This window comes from Phodopus roborovskii, unplaced genomic scaffold, assembly GCF_943737965.1.
Source record: "Phodopus roborovskii unplaced genomic scaffold, PHOROB, whole genome shotgun sequence".
Taxonomy (NCBI): domain Eukaryota; kingdom Metazoa; phylum Chordata; class Mammalia; order Rodentia; family Cricetidae; genus Phodopus; species Phodopus roborovskii.
The window spans coordinates 33,457,998-33,485,218 of NW_026126447.1; the positions used below are offsets into that span (position 1 = coordinate 33,457,998).

At 39.4% G+C, this 27,221-nt stretch overlaps 1 protein-coding gene across 3 annotated transcripts in view; it reads left to right on the forward strand.

Moving 5' to 3' along the window:
* Lepr (leptin receptor) overlaps positions 1-27,221 on the forward strand; it is a 117,904-nt gene that overhangs the window by 51,923 nt on the left and 38,760 nt on the right. Inside the window, exons 14-20 of one of the 3 annotated variants that reach the window (XR_007834747.1) lie at positions 987-1,203; positions 4,369-4,551; positions 5,771-5,866; positions 7,716-7,821; positions 8,945-9,020; positions 21,139-23,266; positions 24,251-24,388. Coding sequence is in view for 1 of the 3 variants with exons in the window: in XM_051188237.1 (XP_051044194.1) it covers positions 987-1,203; positions 4,369-4,551; positions 5,771-5,866; positions 7,716-7,821; positions 8,945-9,020; positions 24,251-24,859 (1,287 nt within the window). In the remaining 2 variants the exon portion in view is untranslated. Of the gene's footprint in view, positions 1-986; positions 1,204-4,368; positions 4,552-5,770; positions 5,867-7,715; positions 7,822-8,944; positions 9,021-21,138; positions 23,267-24,250; positions 25,004-27,221 lie in introns of those variants that run through there. The other 2 variants (XR_007834748.1, XM_051188237.1) reach the window with 2 other exon arrangements.

The following is a 27,221-nucleotide window of genomic DNA, read 5'->3' on the forward strand; positions in this document are numbered from 1 at the left end:
CAAAGAAATCAGGACCTGAGAGAAATGATCATTTTAGGGCCGAGGCAGTAAATAAATGTCCCTAATCTTTTAATGTCCCTAATTTTTTACTCTGATTGAAAAATTACTAACATATCAAAATGGCATGGGTTCTTCAGATGAAATAAAAGTGGTATTGCCTTAAATATTTTTTTCTTGCACCTTACGATGATCCACCACACTGCATCTGTGTGTCTCTGTCATTTTTCACCCGGAGACACTTGTTTTGGTTTGTGGTGTAAAATTCAGCTCTTCATAGCTTTATAAGGGATTGGCAGCATTTACTTTTCCCTGCAACATGTAAAGGTGATTGTTTGGGAAGTGAAGGGGCTTTCTGGACTCTTCAGTATAGAAGGACATGGAGCTGAATGGAATGGAATGTTTTACACAGGAATCTTCTGTAACACAGAATAATATTTTACAGAAAGATATGAAACAGAAATGTCCAGGGCCACACAGATTTCCCAGATAGCCTCTGTTATTTGTTAACCTTCAAGGTTTTTGTTTTGTTTGCGAAACTCTTCTTGCTGTAGCTAATCTTCTAAGCATAATGTAGTGGCAGTGGGTTTGCAAAGTGATGATGACCACCTGAGCCTTCTTGTTCCTTCCCAGATGAGGAAGCTTTTCACCAGTCTTTACAATTTGAGTGGAGATTCTTAGTATTTCCTATGTGTTCTTCATATTTCAAGTGTCCTGTGTTCTTACTTCATTTTCTTTAATCTCTGTGTCTGAAGAAAAACACAGGAAAGATAATTCCCCTGTGCCGAATGACTCCTAGGTATATCCATGCCTACTGCATTGCTCAGTCTCAATCCCATTGCCACCCCAATGCCTTAACACTAAATTGGACATTGCCTACTTTGGTCTAACTCCTGCTTCCTTGTGGCAATTTATAATCAGAATTCTATGAGCTCAATTGTTATAAATGCTGTGGTCCATGCACTAATCAAGTTTTGTGTTTACTTCAGCCCCTGATGAAAAATGACTCCCTGTGCAGTGTGAGGAGGTATGTGGTGCAGCATCGTACTGCCCACAATGGGACGTGGTCAGAAGACGCTGGAGATCAGACCAATCTCACTTTCCTGTGGGCAGAACAAGCACACACCGTTACAGTTCTGGCCATCAACTCCATTGGCGCTTCCCCTGCGAATTTTAATCTAACGTTTTCATGGCCAATGAGTAAAGGTAAAGGATGCCGAGAAATAGTTGATTGCCCTACTTACTTACTTATTTATTTATTTTGATTTTTCGAAGCAGGGTTTCTCTGGGTAGCTCTGGCTGTCCTGGAACTCACTCTATAGACCAGGCTGACCTCAAACTCACAGAGAACTCCCTGAGTGCTAGAATTAAAGGCATGTGCCACCATTGCCTGGCTTATTTTATTTATTTCTATGGTGAGTCATACACAATTCTAGTATTAGTATTTCAACTGACTGTTAAATTACGATGTGGCCTGTTTGCATGACTTTTTGTGTATCACTTTGTCTATATCATTCCTACTCCTTCCCCCACAATTCCTCCCATATCCATCCTCTAAAATTCATGTTCTCTTCTTTATTATTAAATATTATACATGTATATACATATGCATATGTACATATACATAAATACATACATACACACATCTTACTGAGTCTATTTAGCTTTACTCATATGTACATGTGTCCAGGGATAACCACTTGGGATTAGTCAACCTGTGCTGGAACTCATCCGTGGAGGAGACTGACTCTTCCTCTCTAAGCATCCACTGATCATCTTCAGCTCTTAATCTAGGGGTGGGTGTTGGGGCCTCGGTGCTGGCACACAACACACCCAGATACAAAGTTCTCAGCACAAAGGAGATTCAGTATCCCAGAGGGATAAGCAGGGCTGGGGACTGGGGAAGGGCTGCCTTTGTATGGACAAAGAGAGCAACAGGTAGCTCTACAGTGGTGGTTTTTAAGGAGAAAAAGGGGGAGTCTGGTAGGATGAGTTGGTAAGTCCTGATTGGACATGTTAGCATGTGTAGCCAAATAATAAATCTTGTTTGCTGGACTTTGGTGTTTCAGTAGCTGGACCTTGGAGTTTTAGTCAAGCATAAGGAAGTGTCCAAATAAGGGAATAGACCTTGGGGCTTAGCTTTACGAATGTAATCTAACATTTTAGCAAGGGAGAGGGAAGGTGGATGGACAAGACCTGCTAGCACCAGGTTGGCCTTCCTGAGCCTGTTACAGAACCCTTCATTGGGACCATGTGGAATTTCTCCTGTCCACATTGGCATGTCAACTGGTGTTGTCATTATGCTGTTCTTGTTTGGGCAGCAATATTTTTTAGAGTTTGTGTCTAGTGGACCCCATCTAACGGTAGATGTCCTGAGCCTCTGACTCCTGCAGTCTTTCCCTTCCCTCTTCCATGATATCCCCGGGCTTCAGGCATGTTTAGTGTGTAACCTCTGCACAGCCCTTCTTGTCTCAATCAATTCTGAGCAGTCCAGTCAAGGATATTTGCATACTTACTATCTGTGTGAAAAATATATTGCAAACCATCTGCAGCAGAATATTGCAGTAAATCTAATACTTAAATTAGTGAGTGAGTCACTATCTCTCTTTAAAAATTAGAATATAAAACATTTTATATATAATGTTAATATTTTATTATATAGTATTCTATTTATGCATACTGGGTATACTATGGTATATATTTACATGTAGTGTATTTATAGTATTTACTTGTGTATAAAATGCTGTATATTTTGGTAATAGCATAGCATGCTAAATGGACTCAAATTAGTTGCTGAGAGTGAAAGCTATTGTGCACTTTATGTCATGTGAGTAGTGAACACCTCACCTTTTAAATTAATATTGGTATATTTGATCATTCTGAGCACTGGTACTTTCTTTTATAAAATATATTTTTATACTTAGAATACAACACTTACCTTTTGTAAGGTTTATTTATTTATTTATTATGCATACAGTGGTCTGTCTTCATGTATCCCTGCAGGCCAGAAGAGGGCTCTGTGTCTCATTACAGATGGTTGTGAGCCATCTGTGGTTGCTGGGAATTGAACTCAGGACCTCTGGAAGACCAGCTAGTATTCTTAACCACTGAACCATCTCTCCAGCCCTATAAAATGTATTTTAAAGTGAATTAATTTGGGGGGGGTGCACATGCCAGAGTATGTATGGAGGTCAGAGGGCAACTTGTGGAAATTGGTTCTTCCCTTCCATCATGTCGGTCCTCAGGGATCTAGCCTCTTGTTAGGCTTGGTGGCTGGTGCCTTTACCTTCAGGGCCACTTTGCTGGCTCAAGAGCCACTCTCAATAAGACCTTATAATCTGTATTTTGTATAAAAAGATACCATTTTAAGTGGAAGAATACTCATTTCTGGTTCTCTACCCACCTCCTGACCTATCCAAGGGTCACTTATTACATGAAGTCTTTGATTATTGTTTGAAAATGTTCAATCCCTTTAACGTTCAGAGCACTTTCTAAATTTTTAAAGATACTTTATTATTTTTAATTAAAAATATATTAGTATGTGTATCTTTGTGAGTATGTGCATGAGTAATGTGTATTTATGGGCACACATACTACAGCATGTGTGTGGAGGTTGGAGCATAACTTAGTGCAGGTGATTTCACCTTCCACCTTTATGTGGGTCCTGGAGATTGAGATAGGGTCTCATTATATGGCCCTGGCTGGCCTAGAACTCACTATACAGACCAGTCTAGTCTTGAACACCTCTACTCTACTCCTCAGGAATATGATTTTTTTTTTTTTTTGAAAGAAGGTAAATAGGAACTTGATCTTGGATAGAGAAACTGGCGTGAGGCAATAACATTGATTAGGAACCGAATTTCTTCCCACAGGTTTGGGATTGGGAAGTTTTAGCTTCCAGAAGATCAGGGGAAGAGATGAAGGGAGACTAGGGCAGCTTCTACATGGAGAAACAGACACAGTAGGAAGGTTGAGACATGGCCAAGTAAGCATGACAGGAATGTCCTCCTCCAATGTGGAAGTCTATTGAGGCTTCCTGAAGGGACTCTGCTGAGGGCAGTTTTTGAAAGTTTCACTCATCAATGGGAGAGAGAAGTATGTGGGAATCAGAGAGTATGGTCAATAGGCTTGTGTGTGATTCCAGCTGAGAACAGTTTTTGGCCCTACCAAAATTCCATTTTTAGATTTGAGGTAGAATCACTTTTCTTCACTACATCATAAGGTCCTGCATTCTGCTTGTATGAGCTCCATGGCATTCATATAAATTGTCTGCCTGCTTTCCTTTCTCCCTTCATCTGGGTTATTTCTCAAGGCAATTAGTAAATTTTCATTACTCTCGAATTTAAAATAAATTCCTCCTCTTCCCCTCAGTGAGTGCCGTGCAGTCACTCAGTGCTTACCCCCTGAGCAGCAGCTGTGTGATCCTTTCCTGGATACTGTCACCCGGTGATTACAATCTAATATACCTGGTTATTGAATGGAAGAATCTTAATGAAGATGACGGGATGAAATGGCTTAGAATCCCTTCGAATGTTAAGAAGTATTATATCCATGGTATGTTTATAATACGTTTCATGGGCTCGTATGACACTGTAGATTGGGAAATGGTTAATGACAACCTCAAAATGCATACACCAAGTGCTGCCTACTGAATTATAGACGTGTTGTCTGGTCAGAATGTTTGCTGTATTTCTGTGAGCATTTTTCTTTTATGTTTTACACAGATGCAATCAGATGTCCTAAACCTTCTCCCCAACCCTTTCTGTCAGAATATGTGACGATCATATAGCCTTTTATTCTAAAGTGTCCCTAAGGTATTTATTTAGTTGAGTTCATGTTGCTTCCATCTTACTCTTAATGTCTTCTACGGTCTAATGCCAACCCCACCCCACCCCAACTCAGTATCCAATTACAGTGTCACTAAGCAATGAGTAGAAGGGTTAGGCTGGAAGTCTGAGGACTTTGGATCTCTTGATGTAGGTCAGTGTAATCCCTCCAAGAAGGGCCAGTTACCCTGAGAGGAGGTAAGTGAATAGAACAGTGTCAGCTCCAGCAGAGCCAGAAGGAAAGGGGCTTGAATAGGGAAGCTGGGGGCTGCCCTGGTCTTACACCATCTAGAGAAACCACACTTCCCTTTTATCCCAACACCTAGAATTTAGCCTCAGGCGAAATTTATCTATATACTATAAGCAGGGGACCAGGTTCATTATCACTGCTGTAGGTAGTTGCTTTGCCCTATAATTCAGAGAGACGATGAGTGCAGGGTTCTCAGAACTCTGCCTCTTACAAGCTTCCTGGTCATGTGTCATTGCCAGATCTGTCATGAACATTGCTATAGGGCTCATCATTCCCCACATTATTGGGACCCCCAGATAGAACAAGAGAACTCTTCAGTCTCTATCCCATTGTTTCTGTGACTTCTGCAGGCTACTTTGAATGGGAAAACTAAGTATAAGCTAAATTCCCTACCCCGAGGATGATGGGAGAATGGAGAACACACTATCCAGGAGGAGAAAATTCAGGAACAAAGGAAAAAAATATCTTGAACAAACTTGGCTCTCACTGGGGCACACCCGTGGAAAAACAGTATTTGTGTCTGAGGAAGAGTTTTGAAAATCAGTATTGTTACTAGCAAACTTTGGAGTGTTTGGGTTATTTCTGAAAACCCTTTAGCCATCAAGCTAAGATGTGTTGGAACAACATAGCCTGTGTTTTTCTATATAGGTTTCATTCTTAATTAACATGAACTTTTACTGTTCCTTTTTCTTTTCAGATAACTTTATTCCAATTGAGAAATATCAATTTAGTCTTTACCCAGTATTTTTGGAAGGAGTTGGAAAACCAAAGATAATTAATGGTTTCACCCAAGGTAAAAAACAAACAAACAAACAAACAAACAAAAAACCAAAAGCATTTTCTTTCTTTACAAAAGTGTTTGTGTGTGATTCATGTATTAATATTGATGTTCTCTGTACATGTGCCCCACACCCAAGTGGAGGCCCGGGGAAAACCCTTGGACCCTGTCCTACTCCAAGCTTGCATGGTAAATGCTTTCCCTGCTGAGGCATCTCCCTGGCCCTACTTTCCTTTCTCTATGAGCTTCCTATGTTATGCTGACACTGGATTAATTTTTCCTCATAGGATCATGGAAGAGCTAGAATTTTACCTAGATGTGTCATTGTGTCATTCAAAGAAAAAAAATTTTTTTTTTGTCTGAAACAAGATAGTTAAACTCACTGGAAACATTCTGTTTTGATTACTACACTCACCCATATTTAAACGTCTTATTACTTTTTAAATCCAAGCAACCCAATAATACAGTTTCAAAAGTGAAACATTTTAATTGCTTCTAGAATACTAATTATTTATTTCCAACAAGTATGTGTTGAACATCGTTCAAAGGACCAAAGACAAAATGGTGAACATAAAGCTGCCTTTTGGGGACATTGGTCTCAGTGCTGCACAGGCAGTGGCAGGCAGTGGATACATTATTTAAGATGCAGTGCCAAGTGAAAGTCAGTTCCTTGAAGGCAAATTCAAGTGAGATGAAGCCAGCAAGGAAAGGATGGTTAGATGGTCTTTCTGTTGGCTCCAGTCCTTGAGCAAAGCTCTGACAATGGAAGGAAAAACATTGCAAGCTGGGGTGCCACATGCCATGCCCTGAGGAGTGAACATGGTAGCTGATGCTACAGCAAAGATCATCAGGCCAGAACGGCATGTGTAAAGGCCCTGAGGCCTTAAACAGCGAAGATTCTGGTGTGAGTGGAGCTAAAAGGATGGAGATTGGCGGGTGTCATCAACTGGGTCTACAGGAGCAGATAGTGAGCTTATCACAGCAACTTTAGTTGGTGCGCTGACTAATAAAGTTTTAAAAAAATGATTAGATGGAGAGGCCAGACAAGTACATAATTCTAAACGATGTTTTTGCTAAATGTCAAGTATAATACTAGTCAAAACAACTATTACTGTGGCCACAATGCATTTTTATTTCTCCTTTAAAAATACTTAATTAATTGGGCTGGAGAGATGGCTCAGAGGTTAAGAGCACTGACTGTTCTTCCAGAGGTCCTGAGTTCAATTCCCAGCAACCACATGGTGGCTCACAACTATCTGTAATGAGATCTGCTGCCCTCTTCTGGTCTGCAGGGATACTTGCAGATAGAATATTGGATATATAATAAATAAAAAGTCTTTTAAAAATATAATTAATTAGCCAGGCATTGGTGGCACATGCCTTAAATCCCAGCACTTGGGAGGCAGAGGCAGGTGAATCTCTGTGAGTTTGAGGCCAGCCTTGCCTACAAGAGCTAGTTCCAGGACAGGCTCCAAAGCCACAGAGAAACCCCATGTCAAAAAACAAAACAAAACAAAAAAATTATTTTAAGTTTTGCATGATTGACTGTTTGCTTGCACATTTATTTGTATGTGCACCAAATACATTCCTAATACCCTCAGAGGCCAAGAGGGAATCAGATATCAGATATCCTGGAACTGAAGTTGTAGATGGTGGTGAACTGCCATGTGGGTTCTGGGAAATGAACCTGGGTCCATTGCAAGAACAGCCAGGCCATCTCTACAGCTCCTGTTTTCTTCTTTCTTAAGGTTTTGTATGTTTGGAGGTAATTCAGATTTAGGAAATTAGATTGTGTGTTCTGTAGATGATTTTATGGAATAGTCTCTTTAAGTGGCTGATGGTTTGACTCGTGTCTGTCTTTCAGATGATATGGACAAGCAACAGAATGATGCAGGGCTGTATGTGATTGTGCCCATAATTATTTCCTCTTGTGTCCTACTGCTTGGAACACTGTTAATCTCACACCAGAGGTATTGCACTTGGTGCTAAGGGCTTTTGCCATAAAGAGTATAATTTACATATATTTATATATGTAATAAGTCATAATACTAACAAGTATAAAAGTATTGAAACTGTCTTTAGATGTCTTCCATATACAATTAATATGACACAAAAGAAGAGGTTGTTTACAGCAAATGACTGTTTACCTTGATAAGACAACATAAACTTGAAGACAGAATTCTTCAAATTTTTTTTCTTGCTGGGGCATGGTGGCATATATATGCCTTTAATCCCAGCACTTGGAAGGAAGAAGCAAGCAGATCTCTGAGTTGGAGGCCAGCCTGGTGTATAAAGGACAGCCAGGGCTACAAAGAGAAACTTTGTCTCAAAACTAAAAACAAATAAACAAAAAAAAAAAAAAACAAAACAAAATAAAAAATCTTTTTCTTTATATGCATCCAGGAATCAGCTGACATGTAGCAGGAAATCCTGGATAGCATATTCTTAGGTTTGGTAAAATGACTTTTAGAGGTCTGTATTCTGAACTGAAGATTTTAGTGAGATCATGGGGCCTTACAAGTAATGTTTCATGGCTATCTGAAGCAGTCTGTCATGGCAGCAGGCAGCACTCTGCCATTCAGAGGACAGTGCTTCAGAAAGCTCAGGGGTATCCAGCTTGACAAAATGGCCTTGACTTCCCTGTGGCTCTGTGGGTGCCACACGATTCGGCTGAGACACCCAGCTCACGGGGTTTCCTCAGACATGTCAAATCTGTAGACACTTTAGTCTTCTATCAAATGAAGGAGGGAAGACATTCATTACACTCTGATCTTGGGCTGTAGTTGAACCACTGGGGTGGTACCATATTGGCAGGGGGCGGGTGAGCCTTGTTTCTGACAGCCCATGTGATGGCCATTTAAAACATTTTCTAAGGAACACTTGCGTAAGGGAGGAGTACAGTGTCTGGCACACTGCTTTCAGTAAGAAAGGGTTGGCTATTAATTTGTTCTTCATAGAAATTTAGTGAACACTTTGTGTGTCCCCACTGAGGTGACCTGGTGGACTTGTGCTTACTCTGTGTGCCTGTTAACTGTTAATGTTTATTCATTCTGAGTAATTCTCTAATCACAGTGCTTCATTTCTCCTTTGCAGAATGAAAAAGTTGTTTTGGGAAGATGTTCCAAACCCCAAGAATTGTTCCTGGGCACAAGGACTTAACTTCCAAAAGGTAACTTTTCAAGTATTTTAACCCAGAATATCTAAGGTTGCACTTTAGATACCCTAAGACTTCCAGATCTTTAAACATCTTTAAGGCTTAAAAGGCTTTATTCTGCTCAAGTCATTTTAATGAGTCTGTTCATCATTTGTCCTTAGTAATAGCTGGATGTAGGGATTTGATCAGAGGAAACAAAAATCATTTCCTTATCCCATAAGAGCTGAGAAATACACCTATCAGTTTTTCTGGTCACAGTGAATGAAAAAATAAATACTACAGGAGGAGGGAACAATATAGATGGAGAATAGAGAGTTGACTAAATTTTTTTTCAGTATAAATTTGCTGTCTTTAGGCAAAAAGCTTAGAATCAATATTATGTTTCTACTGTTTAATATTCACAATTATTAGTACAGTGTTATTAGATGCTACAATCAGAAGGATACAAGATTATAAAACTCACAGTGATGGAGATTTGTAGTTGAAAGAAAGGCTTTCAACACTTGCAGCATTGAAAGGTCTTAATAAGTATCAGTTATTGTTTTATGTTACTGTTTACATATTTATACATTGTAGACTATTGCTGCCTTTAGCTTATACTGGTGAGGTACCTTACTTTAGAACCAGGATTAGGTTCCCCTTGGGAACTTATTCTAATTGTAACTGTTGTAGATAGTGACATGACCCACAGGGAGAAATACATACATTTCCTCTTCCAGTGTAGCACAGATATATGGAAAAATAAGAGAAAATTTGTGGGAATACTGAATGCTTGTAAAATTTTTTTTATTTATTTTTATTTTATTATTTATTTATTTATTTATTTTTGGTTTTTGCAGACAGGGTTTCTCTGTATTGTTTTGGAACCTGTCCTGGAACTAACTCTGTAGGCTAGGCTAGGTTGGCCTTGAACTCACAGAGATCCACCTGCCTCTGCCTCCCAAGTGCTGGGATTAAAGGCTTGCTCCACCAATGCCTGGCCAAACTCTCATATTGTTTTTTTTTTTTTAAATGCTCTTGGCAACCCACAAATCTGATCCTCCAACATTCAAAAGGCTGCATTGCAGCCAGTCCATGGATGAGCAAGCAAGTGCTCTTGCACACGCCATGCGCAGCTCACCTGGTTGAATACGAGTCTTTCATCAGATGAAAAAACACCCTGTTTTCACAGCCAGCTGTGCAGTTTTGCATTTAGCCTTTCACTCTGTGGAATCTTTGCTTTTCCTAATGCTAGCCATCTGCCTCGGACTCCTCAGCTGTGCTCTCCCAGCTTCTCACCCTGGGCTCCTTTTATTTCGGTAGTATAACTGAGTTTGTGTCAACTCACAAAATAGCACTCTTCCCTCTCCCCACTGCCCCCACAGTGAATTCACAGAGTAACATTTCTCCTAATCTCAGATACTCACACACATCATTCATGGATTTATTCGATGGGCACAGAGTGGGTGTTTATAGATAAGGAGAGATTGCTGCTAGACTCCAGAAGAACAGATTTTCAAGAAATCCTCCTTGTCTTCTAAGAAATAAGAGCAGGGTCTCAGAAGAGTGGCTAGGTCGAAGGAATAAGAACTTGTCTCTTTTGCTTCTGTAACCCTTGCTCATTTTTACTTGTATATTCTCTGGTGTATTCATCTCATTAGTTTATAATATTACAGAAAGCCTGCCCTCTGCCAGTCACTTTGCTGTACCTTGGGGCTTTATTGGTGAGAAACACTATGTGTGCTCCTGGACTGTACAATCTGGTGGGGGAAGATAAAAGCCCATCGGTTTATCATTAGAAATCACTTCACAGCCATAAGCTCCAGTGTGCGGAGGGCTAGGATGTGGGAACCTGTCATAGAGCGTGGATGGGTATGAGTGCACATAATTAAGAGAGAGACATTTGATCTTGTTGTGGTGGGGCACACCTGGGATACATATCCAAGTTCTTGGAAGGTAGAAGGGGGATTGTTGTAAGTTCGGGGTGGCATAGTTACTTTGAGGCCTGTGTAGATTACATAGAAACACTGTTTCCATGACAAGGACTTCCCAGGTCCAGCCACAATGTCCTCTCAGGGTCTAGGCTTGAGGCTTACCGCAGGCGGGTAGGGCTGGCTAAAAGGTCTGAGGGTGAACAAATCAGTTCATACATGCATCATTCTTCTCATGGCCTTTTATGTGTTAAAAAAAAAAAAAAGTTCTTCCTCAAAAGTTTTTCTCAAAAGTTCTTTCTCTAAAAGCTCTCTTCTTAAAAATTCTCTTAGAAGCTGAGTGTTGGTGGCTCCCGCCTTTAATCCCAGCACTTGGGAGGCCTAGGCAAGCAAATCTCTGTGAGTTTGAGGCCAGCATGGTCTATAGAGCGAGTTTTAGGACAACCTCCAAAGCAATAAAGAGAAACCCTGTCTTGGAAAACCAAAAAATTAAATAAACTGTAATAAAAAAAATAAAAATTCTCTCAGATCCCACAAGATTTGTAGTTTTTATATCCACAGACACAATTGACAATTCTCTGACAATGGCAAAGATACTGGCCATGCATGTCTCTCAGAGCCAGGAAGGCAGATAAGGTCTTGACAAAAGGGAGGAGTCCTGACTTGTAAAACATCCAGGCAAACTTAAGTCTCTGAGGGGTTGTGACTTATAAAACTTGTGGGCAAACTTAAGAGGTGGAGAAAGGGGCTATGGTTTCTAAGATGGGAGAAGGAGAGTTGGTATGTAAAACTACTGTTGTGTGGTTAGTTAAACTAGGAGTTTATATTGGTAAATGTAAAACAAGGAAGAAACACTAGTTTATAATTGATAAATGTAAAAACAGGAAGAAACACCATATGTGTTGGGGTTTGCTTTTGCTTTCCTGGTAGCTGGAAACACAGCATCATAGTAGCCATGACAACTTGCATAAGCTGTGGAAGGAGAATGGAGCTTGATCTGTATTCCCATCTTTTCCTAACACAAGATCAAAGGGAGAGGCAATGTGAGATTTAGAGACCGCAGCTTCCAACCTGGGGTGCTCTTACTGCTGATACCGGTGAGGAACTTCCTTTCTCTGGGGTCTTTTTGAGAATATAAAGCACCCAGTATATGTTCTATATATCAAGATTATACAGCCAAATTCATAGCAACAGATATTTTGGAGTCTGTATTGCAGACATTGCAAGGCAAGTTTTCTCCATCACAATTTAATTCTGGTGGGTTGATACCTAGATTATTGATTGTTATTTCTGTAATAAATGGTAAAGGCTCTCAGCATTTCAGTAAATAGGCATAAGGGAAAGAAACGAGAGAGAGAATGATATTTGAGTCAGATCTGGCAGATGAATAGTCATTATCTGGCTCTGTTAATGGAAGTGAAGATACCTTCAAGGTCAACTAGCAATACATTCTCAAACTAGAAATACAAAGAACAGATTAGGAACATACCTCCTCTAACAAGGCCAAACCTACTCCACCAAAGTCATACCTCATGATCCATCTAATCCTTCTCAAACACCAACTAAGAACTAAACATGCAAATATATGAACCTATGGAGGAAGTTTTCATTCAACCTCCGCATTCCACTCTCTGACCCCTACAGGCTTGTAGCTATATCATAATGCAAAATACATTCTGTTGCTGGAGTTTCTTGTCCCGCCAGGTCCCACTGCCCTGCAGCCCCAAATAAGCACACGGATGCTATATTAATTATATAACTGTTGGTCAATTGTCAGAGCTTCTTATTCCTAGCTCTGTCTTAATTATTAACCCATTTCTATAAATCTATGTATTTCCATTGGAGAAAGCCTAGACATATTACACCTTTGGTGGCTACATGACATCTCTTCACCTCTCTCCCCAGCCTTCTCCTCATTTCCTAGCCCCGCCTATCTTTCTGCCTGGCCAATCAGTGTTTTATTCATGAACCAAAAAAGAAACATATATACAGAAGGATACCCCCCATCATCTCCTCTTTTCTGTCGAAATAAAAAGAAAGGTTTTAACTTTAACAGTAAAATTATATATAACAACAGTTATCAAGTATGAACTATAATTAACAATATTCATTAACCTTTGGCAATTTTTAAAGAAAATGTTCTATCATCTATCCTATCTTTGTGAGTCTAAAGTTTTATGTGTAACTTATCTTTAATCATAACTAAGGAAACCCATAACCATAACTGTCTTCAGCCCCATCAAAGACCTCAAAAGGATAATATATAAACTCTAGAATTGACAGAGACATCTCGCTGCCTGGACAGTCACCCAAAGCTCTTCTATAATGTGGGCACATCCTTCTTCAGCGTACAGGCCTAATGTGTCTTGCAGACTTCTCAGTGAAGCAGGAATGTTTAAACTGTCTACCTTCATTGTCAGTTTTTCAGTCATTTGTCTCTGTGTCCTGCAGAATGTCTGGTAGACTCTTCCATGAAGCAGGAACCCAGCAGCAATGTCCCATATTGTTTTTTCAAGGTCAGCAGTCACTTTCCTATGGGCCCTGCATGTACACCTTATATAGCATATAGTAAAACAGTCCAGACAAGAGTAGTTCCTTGCCCAAATGGCTAGTCTCGCCATATTGAAAACAACTCCATATCAAGTTTCTTTGATGCCCATCCTCCTTTCTGACTTAATTGGTGTTGCCAAGAGCAGTTGTGTCTCTTTGCCATAAAAAACCCTAAACCATTTTAAATGCCATATTCTATAGGTCTTTGAAAGGTTTGAAGAATATGTATCCATTTGAAATATATCTCTATATATCTAGAAAACGTAACTAACATGATTATAAGTTTTGACTATCATAGGTGACTATAATCTGTATTTAATTATACATTATATTTTTAAATGAGCTGTATAAACATAATATCTAAACAAGAGAAGAAATATACATATCACAAAATTGACCTTAAATTGTATAAATTAAAAAATCCATGCCAATACAAAATATTCATTTTTATATCATATTCCTCATTTTTTTCTTTAGAGATTGGCTGTGATCATTTACCATTTATAACCAACCCTGTTTAAATGAAAACAAACATTTATAAACAACATTTGTGATTTTGGACATCGTTCTCGCCAAATTGCTTCCTGCTGTTTGGGGGGGGCACTGTCAATCCCAAGGGGATCCTGAGAAAACCCAGAAACCTGGTCAAATCCTAGCTATAGAAGTCTGCAAGGCTGCATCGTCTCAGCTGTTTTGGGTGTTGGATCACCTGGGCTACTGCTTCAGGGGGTCTGGCTTCATCAAGCCATGTTAGCCTGGAAGGAATCCAGAGCTTTTCATTTTCTATGGAAACAAAAACAGAACCTCTTTTCCAAAGTAATGTCCTTAGACTTAAATTTTGAAGTCAAAGCAATTTCAAAATATATAGGTTGAATTAATCCAGCAGCATTTATAATCAAAGGTCTGTTAGCAGTTGTTGCCTTTTCTCATCAAACAATTTAAAGACAACACAATAACACAAGGTGTCCAGACTCTATATTTTCCATCCATATGTAGCTGTTTTTTTTTTTTTCCTTTTACTGTATTTCTATTATTTATTTATTTATTTATTTATTTGAGACAGCGTTTCCCTATGTAACTTTTGTTGTTCTGGAACCCATGCTATAAACCAGGCTGGCCTTGACATCACAGAGATATGCCTGGCTCTGCCTCCCAGCTGCTGGGATTATGGGTGTGTGCCACCACTGTCCAGCTATTCTGTTTCTTTTTTTAACCACTTTACCCTTTTTCTTTTCTCTCCTAAACTGACATATATTTTTAAACACACTATAAACCCTTCAGAGGTTTTTCTTTTTCCCTCTGAATCTGTCTTTACTGTACAGTACTACCCTTTTCTGGCCACAAGTCTTTCATCTGCTAAACAGCATTGCTAAAATTAAAGCTGTGGCTGTTTTAGCTGCTGGCTTTCCAACATGGCAGGAGTATGTTTACTGCCAGAACTGGGAGCTGTGCTCACTGACTCGACTCTTAAATCTTATTAGTCTGTATGAGTAAAAGCTAAATCTGCCATGAAGCATGCTGTGTGGCTTGGAGATGTGGTCACTGCTGCTGCCAGCTGCTCGTATGCACCATTTAATGGTTTGGTAGCTGAGCCTCTTTAAAAGAGCAGTGCCGTTTTTTGCCACTTATGCTGAGTCAGGGAGGCCTGTCTTAAAAGAGCCTCTGCTTGTCTCTAGCAAACAGCCCACCCAAGAAAATGCTGCTACTATGAAGTTGTGCTTGTCTCTGTTCTTTTGTTGTTAGAATCCCTTTTAAAGTTTTTATTAGGTTTTATATGGAAATTCTTGCAACCCATGTTGGTGTCGCCATTTTGTAGATGGAGGTTTCTGTTCCACACTATTCCGAAGCCTCCTTGCTCCAGATAAAAACACAAATGCTATATTAATTATAAAACTGTTGGCCAATTGCTAGAGCTTCTTATTGACTAGCTCTGTCTTCATTATTAACCTATTTCTATAAATCTATGTATTTCCAAGTGGTCTTCGATTACCAGCGAATGCTTGGACTTGTTATACAGAAGGGGCATCTCCCCATCAACATTCGGTCCAACCTCAAAAGTTCCCATAGTTTTTCATAGTCTCTACACTGTTTCAAAGTGCAAAGCCCAAGTCTTTTTCCTGAGAGTCAAGGAAATCTCTCATTAACCTCTGCAATGTCAAAAAAAAAAAAAAAAAAAAAAAAAAGCAGATTACATACTTTCAAAATGCAATGGCACCTGGTTTAACAAGACAATATCTCCTAATCCTTCTAATCCTTCTCAAACTGTTCATTAACTGGGGACTAAGCATGCAAATATATGAGCCTATGGGCCCCATTTTCATTCAAACCACCATATATACTAAACTAAATATGCAAGTACCTGTATATTAAAATCTTATTAAAAGAAAAAGAAGACCTTTGGAAATGATTCAGTGAGTAAAACACTTGCCATACAAGCATGAGAAGTTGAGTTTGAACCACTGTAACCCATGTAAAGTTAGGTAAAGTAGTATGGTGTCTTTACTACCAGTGCTCTAAGGGTGTGATGGGACTTAGAGACCAGAAAATTCCAGGAACCTTGCAGGCCAGCTAGGTAGAAGCAGTGGTGGTCAACTGTCTCAAATGAGGTAGAAGACAAGGATGTATACATGAGGTTTTCCTCTAACTTCCACACTTATATTGTTGTGCCCAGACTCCGAAACCCCAAAACCACAAAGAGACCAGATCTGGTGCAAAAGCAAAGAGTCTATTTAATTTACAAGTAACTCGAGTTAACCCGGGTCCTCTATCCATCCAACATAGTGGGTGGAGTAGGAGAGTCCCTGAGCAGCAGTGGAGCAGGGCATATATTGGGGGTAGATCAAGGGGAGTGTCTGGGGGTTCACTAGTTGCATAGCAACAGTGTCACGATTGGTTCACCTCCACACTTGGGCAACCTGTTCTTAGTTGTTTGGTCAACTGCAGCTGCAGAAAGGTTGCTATACCTAGAGGCCATCCCGGGAAATTGCTATGCCCTGCATTCTACTGTTATCAGTAAAGCACATCCAGAGCCCACCAACTAACTTCTGATTGGTTCCTCGTCACATGGAGGGCATCTGCACGTTGTTTCCTAGTGATTAGGGCAAGGTTGGGGTCTCAACACATGTTGCTGAGTCAGGGGCCTATGCCTTGCTGGTTATTTTCTGCAGCCTGTCATGGCTGCTGAAGCAGGGGGCTGGGTCCCTTCAATATACTCACTCTTCAATTTTTTCCCCTTAATTACATGTCAGATACTGCTAATAACAGCAGGATGGTGCCAAGTCATTAAAGATATTTCTTCCAAGGTCCTTTTGTACACACTACTTCCTTCTCTCTTTAAATTTCATATGCTGAAGACCAGAGTAAAATAATACAGGATCTGGAAGTGCTGTTTCATGGTAGAGCACTTGTCTATCATGTGCAAACTGCAAGTTCAGTCCTCAGAATGGAAAAATAATTCTATGCTAACACAGTATCTTAAAAAACGATCACATATGTTCCAGTTGTCATAATAGGGAGTCCTGACACATTTTTTCCTGCTTGTCCTCCTCACTGCCCACTCCCCTTCCTCTATGGGTCCTCTTTCAGATCATATAGTGTGTGTATGATCTGCCATGTGCTTTCAGGCTGTCCTGCATGTGCACAGGTGTGTGTCACTAGTGAGCAGCATTGCTCTGAGGGCTCCTTAGGGTTGGCATACTGTCCCTGTCTTTACAGAGTCTGCTGAGCTGTCTCTGGTTGACAGGGCTTCATCCAGCTCACCGTTGGCCTGTGATGTCTCATCATTTACCAGCTCCCTCTGTTCTGAGCAGCATACCACTGCTGCTGGCAGGAAGCATGGGCACCAGTGTTTGTTCTGGTGCATGACCTGGCACGTCTGTTGACTTTTTTAAGAGTTCAAAAGAAGTATGTGTGCCAGCACTTTCAACTGTTTTGCTTTTAATCTTTTCGGTGGGTAATGTGTATGTCCCTAAATGCTATCTGTCCCTAGAGCTGCCACAGAGTCACAGGCATTGGAGGTTTTACCCATCTGCACACTGCTCTGTGACTTTCTCAGTTCTCTGCAATGTTAGAAAAACTTATTCCATTTTTTTCTTCAAACAGAAACTTCTTGAACTATTTTTCAAGAAAAAAATGTTATAATGTTATTCCTCTACTCCATTTCTCCCTGTTCTTTTCTTTTTTTTTTCTTTTTTTTTTCATCTCTATAATTTGTCACTACACTGTGTGTTATTTTGTATACAGACTTTTTAAAACTAGAGAACAAATAACCACATTTATGTTGGTTTTAGTGGTTTTGTCCCACAGAGAGCCAAGTATTATAATGTGATTGTTACATTTCTTGCTGTTCCAAAACTCAAAGGAGAATTTTTAAAAGTGAAAAAAACTTCCATTTGACCAATGCAATGAAACCAATTAATTTTATTTTTCCTTTTTAGAGTTTTTTTCCCCTCTCTTTTCCTAAAATTTAACTACCTACCGACCTACAGTCTGTCTACCATCTTAACCTTGTGTGTTTCTGTTATATATCACTGTCTCTATTAGACATCAGGAAGATGGCTCCAGGTCATCACTCTGGAACATTCCAGGCACTGGCTTCTCTCCTCTTCTTCCTTGGTTGGATAGCCTCCTTGTGTGGCAAGCCAGTCTCCATGTGGCTCCCTTCTTTCCATCTGTCCTACCTGGTAGTTGGTAGAGTGTGGATTTCTTTCCAATAGGACTCTACAGGTATTCCTGCCTCAAGATCTGGCAGCTAGTGTCACTTCAACAAACTTGGGTGGCCACTCAGACATCCTTGCTGGTTACTTGCAGTTTTCTTTAGCATGAAAATAAAAGACCCAGAGTCAGGCTGAAGATCGGAAAAGCAAAGCAGCCAGACACTAGCTCTTACCTCCACCTCAGACTGAAAGGTGATCCTGTCTCCACCAAACCTCAGACTTCAATCCCAGAGCTATGATCTCCTGACCGTGTCTGGAGAATCCTGAGACTGACTATTGAAGACCCTGCTCCTATCAAGTGCTGAGATTAAAGGCATGAGCTCTGTTACTCTTTTAGGCTGATTCAATCTTGTATAGCCCTGGGTAGCCTTGAACTCACAGAGATCCATCTGCCTTTGTCTTCTGAGTCCTGGAATTAAAGGTGTGTATTGCCACCGACTAGCTATATGGCTGCTGGGATTAAAGGTGTGTTTCAACACTGCTTATCTTTATAGTTCAAGGCTGGCTTTGCTTCATGAATCCTTAGACAAACTTTAATTAACTCATAAACAATATGCCACAACAATTTTATCTTTTGAAAGACTTTCTAGTTTTGACATTCTGGACTTTGCCAATTAAAGTGGCTTTCCCATTTGACTTGACTGAAGAGTCAGGATTTAAGAAACCCCACTATTTCTTTGCACATTTCTCCACTTGTGTCTTTCTCTTTGTCGTCTCCATATCTATTGGCTGCTGGACCCTCATGCATAGCTAGATGGTTTGCCTTGTATTCTGAGACATTGTTCCCTTCCATTTTCCAATATGGTTGTTGGACTTTTACAAACTGTGGCCTTCTCTTCATAGCCATGTGCTCTGTCAGGGCCTTCTGTTCTGGTCCCATGTGTCAGACTTGCTGGAGATGCCAATTACTGGACTTTTACTTTAAAGTTCTCTTCTAGTTTTTGACATTTCTGTTTCTGCAAAGTCATGTTTTCTTGCTTACCTTGAATTTTAGTACCTCAGAATCCCCACACATGTCTTGCAGTCCTTTGCTTTCCACTTGCATGGGATGAAACCACACGTGTCTAGCTAAGTTCCAGACACCTGCACTCTGAGGTGACAGTATCCCATAGCTATGCTGTCCCTTCAAGCCTATGCCTCAGTGACTTTGAGAACAAAACCTTGCTTTGGATACCTGGTCCGGTTCCTATGCAAAGGCTTTGCCCTGCCGTTTCTACATTCACTATCCCTTCTGTGTTCAGCAGGGCTGCCTGGCTTTCTCTGCAGTTGTGCCTATGGTGGGTGTGGTCTGGTCTTCAGCTCTCTTTGCTCATTTTCCTTGATGTGTATTCCTCTAATTTCTCTCCCTGGTTTAGAATTGAATTTGAATCATTCGTTGTATATTTTCTTCCCCAGATCATGTGCAGGTGGTTGACTCACATTCTGGCATCCTAACAGTCTCTAGGGATGAGAAAACAGCAAGCCTATCTATTCTGCTCTCTGAAATCAGAATTCTCTGTGGCCTTTCTCTGTGTGCATCAAGTATCAGCATCTAAGAGACTGAATCCTTGATGTAGAAAAATATGTTGGAATAAAAATTCAAAAGGCTTGTTTTTATTGTAATTCCAATTTCATAGCATAAAAGACCTCAACTTTCCTTAATCTATTTTGTATTTTTCTTAATATTTTTGTCTGCTAAATAAAAAAATCTGTTTAATTTCAACTTTTCCCCATGCCATCATTTTTTTAAGATTTTATAAACTTTGCCATTTAAAAAACTTCACAATAAAAAACACCACAAACTGGAATTAGCCAGACCCCAAATCTATACAATTAAGTTAGGTGTATACGGTTAGAATTGACTACTTAAATGGAAGCTGTAGAGTGTCACAATAAATTTTACATTAAATTACTTGTTTGACAGTATTTTAAATGTTTATTTCTTTCCTTTCTCCCTCCCTTCCTCCTTCTTATCTTTCTTCCTTTTTCTCCTCCCTTCAGCCTCATTCCTTTGTATATTACTGTCTTCATCCTCAAATCTATTCCTTTGTGTACATTTATTTCAATTTGCATCGATGAACTAAACAACCCACTTTATGAAGGATAAAAGTAACACTAAGAGTCTGGGGGAACTTTTCCTTGGGACCTAAAGAGTCCCTAGACTTTTGACATGCTGTAGGCCTCCAGACAGGAAGCCTAACAACTATAGATCTGAGTCAGCAGCATCTGGAGACAGCTAGGTTCTCCATGGAAATGTGTGGAAGGTTTTTGGAGTCAGTGTTTTATTTAGAGACAGCCAATTTCTGTCAGTCACAGCACTGGCCTAGCGGTATGTGCCTTACTGTCCTTTATTTTCTTCTAGTTTCACAGGCTCAGGTAATTAGGCAAGAGGAGAGATTGTGAACTAATCTGTTAAAGTCTACCTCAGCCAGCAGGCAAAGGAAGATGGAAGGCCACTCTTCCTGTCAGTGTTTGGGAAATGTGTTCTTGTTCACTGTATTTTGTAGAAGAACTAAGTCAGGGTCTTCACATTGCTCCAGTTGTCTGTATAATCCTAACCTCATAGTTCTGCAACCTTGCATCAGAAGATTTATCAAGAAGTGGATTTTTTAAAACTCAGGATAATGTCTATTTTCTTTCTTTCTCGTCACTTAACCCTTATTCTTTCCCACCCCTCAGACTCTTCAGTATTACTGCTGATTTTATCATCCTTTTATTTGTTGAGCCCTTGTTATTTTACCTATTCTGCTATTGCTGCTATGGTCTTCCCTGCTGGAGTGATCCACCTGTCCTTAGGGTATCCATGGTGTCCAGTAAGAAGACATTGCTCCTCCCTTTTCCTAAACACATCACTGCAACACAACACAAGAACATAGAGCCTGAGTGCACAAAAGGAGAGGGGTTGGAATCCTTTATCTTTGGCTTTCTGTACAACCTTTTTATTTTGCTTTCTTACTTTGTTTTATTTTATTTAAACAGAGAACGGACATTCTTTGAAGTCTTTCATGACCACTACAGATGAACCCAATGTACCAACTTCCCAACAGACTATAGAGTATTAGAAGATGTTTACAGTTTGAAGGAGGGAAACAAACCTAAACTGTTGTCTGAATTACTAAGAACTAACATATGACAAGCTTATTAGAGACATGTACAAATAAGTTTAATGTAGTTCAGTTGGGGGCATATGCTTAATTGTCAGGGCAGCTAAAGTTTAAAATTAATATTCATGGTCTCTGCTTCAAATTTTTAATTTTCTGATCCTCAAATGTTAATGGTGTGACTGTTGCTGTCAGAACATATTCTATTATCAAATATGATAGAAATATAGTAGAAATTGCTATAACAACATGATCTCTAATGGGCAACTTCTGACATACAGCCTTGCAAAAACTCCACATACAAACTGCAGGGAAGGTATTTAGTTTTTATTTCTATGTGGGAAAGCTTCCATATCAGAGTTCTTTACAGATACAAAATGATAAATTTCAAGTTCTCTTAAATAACATGATTTTTGTGTACCAAATTTGGAGCAATCTAGGAATTTTAGTTTTTTTATGGTCTTAAACATGGCTTAAGTTCTAACTCTCAATTTAGTTTAAAGAGAGCCAGAAGTTGTGGTTTTTGATGATCACAGACCAATGCGAGCTATGCTTCATATTAGAATAACCCTACACACTCAGGTCAGATTGCCCAGAGCAGAAGAGAGTACTAACCTCCATGAATCTAATTTATTTCCACTGAAACAGTCAAGACTTCTGGCAGGCAAGGAAGTGTGCAGGAAAGAGAGACTTTATGGAGTTTTACAAATAGTTCATGGTAAGAACAGGGCTTTTCTCCCTGAAAAAACAGATTTATTGCCATGTCTGTAGTATTCAGGCTTTACTGCTTACATTCAAACTAAACCAAATTGATGAACACAAGAAAACTCAAATTTAAGGTATGTGGGTAACTTAGATGTGGTTGGTAATTATATTTGAATGTCTAAAGAAAATTAAGACACTAGGAGGATGTATCCCCTTTTCTTGTATTTACTATTAATAGACATCATTGCAAAATAATGTTCAGCTGTGAACTTAAGAAAGGTTATTTTTCAATTCTTATATCCATAGGGTTAAAGAAATTTTGAACAAATATACTTGTAACACATTTTGTGAATGGTGATATATAGTTCAGTAATGTGTGGTTAAAAATAACATTTATTATTGAAACTTTCCTCATGAATGCTTTTTAAGATGGCCATGACTAGTTCCACAATTAATTATTCATAAAGAAGCTTTAGGACCCATGGAGTATATGAAACAGATCATTTGAATAACACACATGAGCTCAAATGCATGCTGTATTTCTATTTTTCCATATTGATAGAAAGAAGATAATGAAATGAATTGATCAGATGTTAAGTTCATTTAAAATTTTAGAACAACTCAATAATATAAATAGTAGAAACATTAAGGGAAAAATAAAATGTTTGAAGGAAGTGACAAATGTATAGATTTCTGTCAGAAAAAAATGTCAATTTTCTCTTAATTTTTTAACAGTACTTGTCATTCACTATTTTAACACTTACATATGTCTATGCCATTATTATATTTATTCCTCTATTACTAATATATTTCAGTTAAGAGTTTGCAGCTGCTATGTTTTTATATGGGATATGCTTGCCATTATAAACATTTGAGTATACTGCTATCTCAGGCAATAACTAAGAATTCATTTGATTAGCTTAAAAAATATAACATTCAAATTCTAAATTACATGTATGATCTAGATCTATGAACCAAACACATCTTCTGTTTTTTGTGTTAACTATTCAATGTGATGTATCTGCAGTTATTTTTTATTTTGCATTTTAATTTTACATTTTAAGTTTACATTGTTTGTACTGAGCTTTGTGCACACAGATTTTTGATTTGTAGTTGCTTGGCGGGATTTCATTGTTATGTAACCATTGTTCTTATAAAAAAAAGATATGCTGTACATCTGTCTTGTGTGTTTGTCTTCATTCTATGTGTTCCATAGGGTATGTCTTTACATGAAGTTATGTATAAAGAATAACAGTTTTCAAGTCTATCAATGTCTCTTTCACCATCATTATCTTCAGCAAGTAAGTGCCCCATCAGGTGTTATTTTCAGTTAGCCTCAAGCAGATTCTCAGTATGACCAAAGGTAGGTACGTGTGGTGACATTTTGTTTGTACAAATAACATGTGTCTGAAGATCAGAGACATGAAGGAGCCAGCCACAGCACACCTTGTCAGTTTCCCAGCTGAAAAGACAGTGAGTTCCTGTATTATCCTGCCTATAATCCTTTTTCCGCCCAGCCACCTCACTTCCTGTCTGTCTGTACAGACCTCCAGTCCTCTATGGTTAGCTAGTGGCAAGCTCCACCCTCTGTTCTTCAGGCATGCATTATTTGTACAAACAAGGTATCACCACATGTGTGTTAAGTTAGTTGGTTACTCTTCCTTTACCTCTTATCCTGTGGAAGAAAGCAGTTATTGCTACTATCTTGGGGAAATTTGTTTGCTCCTTCTGTTGCATTCCAAACTGTTTTTAGTTTGCTTGAGTTTTTTTGTTTTGTTTTGTTTTTAATGCTTAGAGATTAATTTTTCATTTTGTGGAATTTCCTATAAAATAGAATGACTTTTTCAGAAATCATTTTGTGGAAATTACCATAAAACATAATGAATATAAAACAGAGTGACTACTATAAAAATAGGATGACTTTTTCAGAAGAGATTATTTTCCAGTCACAGTACTGAATCTCCATGGGGGGGGGGCTAAGCATTGGCAGGTATGGCTCACTTACTTGTAGCCATGACACAGTCAAGTATCTAATTCACTTTTACCCATGAAAGGAGGGTTGTGTGTTTATGTTCCTAGCATTTGAAAAATGCAAGCCTGAGACTTTCTTGTAGACTTTGAAAAGCTGAGACTGCCTCTCCCTTCTGATTTTTCATATTTCAAGTTTTCAGCCCCAAACAGTGTCATTTGTGGTTGGTGGATGTCCCTTGCACATTGGCCTTTCTGCAAGTGTGATAGAATGAAGTTGTAACATACTGAGCATTTAAATGTGTCTTTTCTTTTAGCCTGAAACATTTGAGCATCTTTTTACCAAGCATGCAGAATCAGTGATATTTGGTCCTCTTCTTCTGGAACCTGAACCCATTTCAGAAGAAATCAGTGTTGATACAGCTTGGAAAAATAAAGATGAGATGGTACCAGCAGCTATGGTCTCACTTCTTTTGACCACTCCAGATCCTGAAAGGGGTTCTATTTGTATTAGTGACCAGTGTAACAGTGCTACCTTCTCTGGGGCTCCGAGCACCCAGGTAACCTGTGAGGATGAGTGTCAGAGACAACCCTCAGTTAAATATGCAACGCTGGTCAGCCACTCAAAAACAGTGGATGCTGATGAAGAGCAGGGGCTTATACATGGTTCTGTCAGCAAGTGCATTTCCAGTGAGCACTACCCGCTGGAAGAGTCTTTCCCTAGCAGCTCCTGGGAGATAGAGACCCAGGCGTTTTTCCTATTATCAGATCAGCAACCCAGCACGATTTCACCACAACTTTCATTCTCGGGGTTGGATGAGCTTTTGGAGCTGGAAGGAAGTTTCCCCGAAGAAAATCATAGTGAAAAGTCTGTCTATTATTTAGGGGTCACCTCCGTCAAAAAAGAGAGAATGATATGTTTTTGACTGATGAGTCAGGAGTATTGTGCCCATTCCCAGCCCACTGTCTGTTTAGTGACATCAGAATCCTCCAGGACAGTTGCTCACACTTTGTAGAAAATAATTTGAATTTAGGAACCTCTGCTAAGAAGACCTTTGTACCTTACATGCCACAGTTTCAAAGCTGTTCCACTCACAGTCATAAGATAATGGAGAATAAGATGTGTGACCTCACTGTGTAATCTCATCCCAGCCCAGCGTACATGTGTAATATATTCTTTTACTGTTGTGGGTGTGGGAGACAAGTGTCAGAATCTAGTTCAAAAATGCATGTTTCCAAATTAATTGTGTCTGTCCTCTCTCAGTAATACAGACAAAACATACAAGGAAGCCTTCATGAGTCTAGTGATATAGATGGACTCTTATTGAATATAATGCCAAGCCAGCCTGGGGAGGTCTCCTATTTGTAGCTAAAAATAAGCCCTGAAAGTAGAATCTCTCTAGACATCTGGCCTCTGTGGAAAGAATAAATCCCAACATTATATTACACCTGAAAGAAAGGCTTCAAACTAAGATCCCTAAGATATAATTATTTCAAGGGTGTGTTTGTCTTACCTTGAGTTGTCTTGTGTTGTGCAAATTTAAACTGACTCAGTATCCTTGTGTGCTTTGGAAGTATGTGACATGTTTGTACTTTGTACTACCCAACTGTGTTATTTGAAGTATGACTCCATTAGATATGGACTATAAGTAGAGACTTGAACCCTACTGTAAGAAGTTACACTTTCGAAGAGCGACAGGTTAGCTAATCCCTTTCCACCAAAGCCAGGACCCATGACAGGATGAAAGCAACTGTTAGAATGACAGTTTCTTCACCAGCGCTTTGATGACAGTGTGAGCAGCTTTGAGAGCGCGATGGCAGCCTTAACTAAAGTACACTCAATTGATTATTTCCTGATAGATTGCCAAATGTCACTGCGTGCCACTCTAGAATCATCATCCCTCCTCATCTCCCCTGGGCTTTCTCCTCACTGAGTATCATTAGCTAAAACAACCACTGGGTTTTGTGGGTTGCACACTCTAACTTGCTTATTGCAATCATTGCTAGAGGAATTTGCTACACATTCCCACTGTATCATTGTCTCCTGTAAGGATGAGGCGATTAGGTCATTTGCCCAAAGTCCCAGACTTAATGATAGATGGAACTGGAATTCAGATTTAATTCACATCATTTTAATATTACTATTGAATTTTAAACCCAGATCTTACATTGGATGGCTTTAAAATCAAAACAACTGATGGTATCAAGAAAGACCTAGAAAAAAGAAACAGGGTAATGGGTGAATAATTGAAATCTAGTCTTGGACTTGAAAATTGATGTGGGGATGTATTATTTGTTGCATAGCAAGATGATTCAAATACAGCTTAGAAAACAGAAGTTGAATAAAAAGAAAGAAAGAAAGGAAAAAAGAAAAGAAAAATCCGCACATTCAGGTGTTCAATGTCAAGAAGAATTCCCAGAATATCAGTATCATACAGCGAATGCTGTAGTGTTTAACAGCATGCTTACATATGACCAAGCATCACCAGCATTTTATACTAACCTGAAACTTGGTTGTTGGTTTCACCATTAACCTAAATAGATCCTGCCATGCCATCTCTACCTCTAATTAGAGCTTTAAGATGAGCAGGTCTAAGTGATAAGACTGACCCTGACCCTACTTAGATTTTCCCAGGTTTTGTGTTCAGTGAAGCCATCATATGTCCTGAGTTGGTAAGATGGCTCAGGGTCCCACCATCAACTGATGTTGGTTTTGTCATACAGAGGTAGAAGGTAAAAGAATGATAATTGCTGTTCTCTATAATGATATGGGAAAAAATTTAATTATAATTTTTTTATTTAAATTTGAAACAAGCTTGTTTTACATGGCCATACTATTTCCTCACCCTCCCCTGTCCTTATCCCATTTCCTTTCTGCTCCTCAGGAAACTTGAGGCCTTCCATGGGGAGTCTTCAAAGTCTGTCACATCATTTGGAGCAGGGCCTAAGCCCTCCCCCATGTGTCTAGGCTGAGAGAGAATCCCTCTAAATGTAATGGACTCCCAAAGTACATTTGTATACTAGGGATAAATACTGATCCACTGGCAGAGGCTCCATAGACTGCCCAGGCCTCCTAACTGACACCCACGTTCAGGAGGTCATGGTTGGCCCTATGCTGGTTTCTCAGCTATCAGACTGGAGTCTATGAGCTCCCCCTTGTTCAGGTCAGCTGTTTTTGTGGGTTTCTCCAGCATGTTCTTGACCCCTTTGCTCATCACTCCTCCCTCTCTGCAACTGGATTCCAGGAGTTCAGCTAAGTGTTTAGCTGTGGGTGTCAGATTCTGCTTC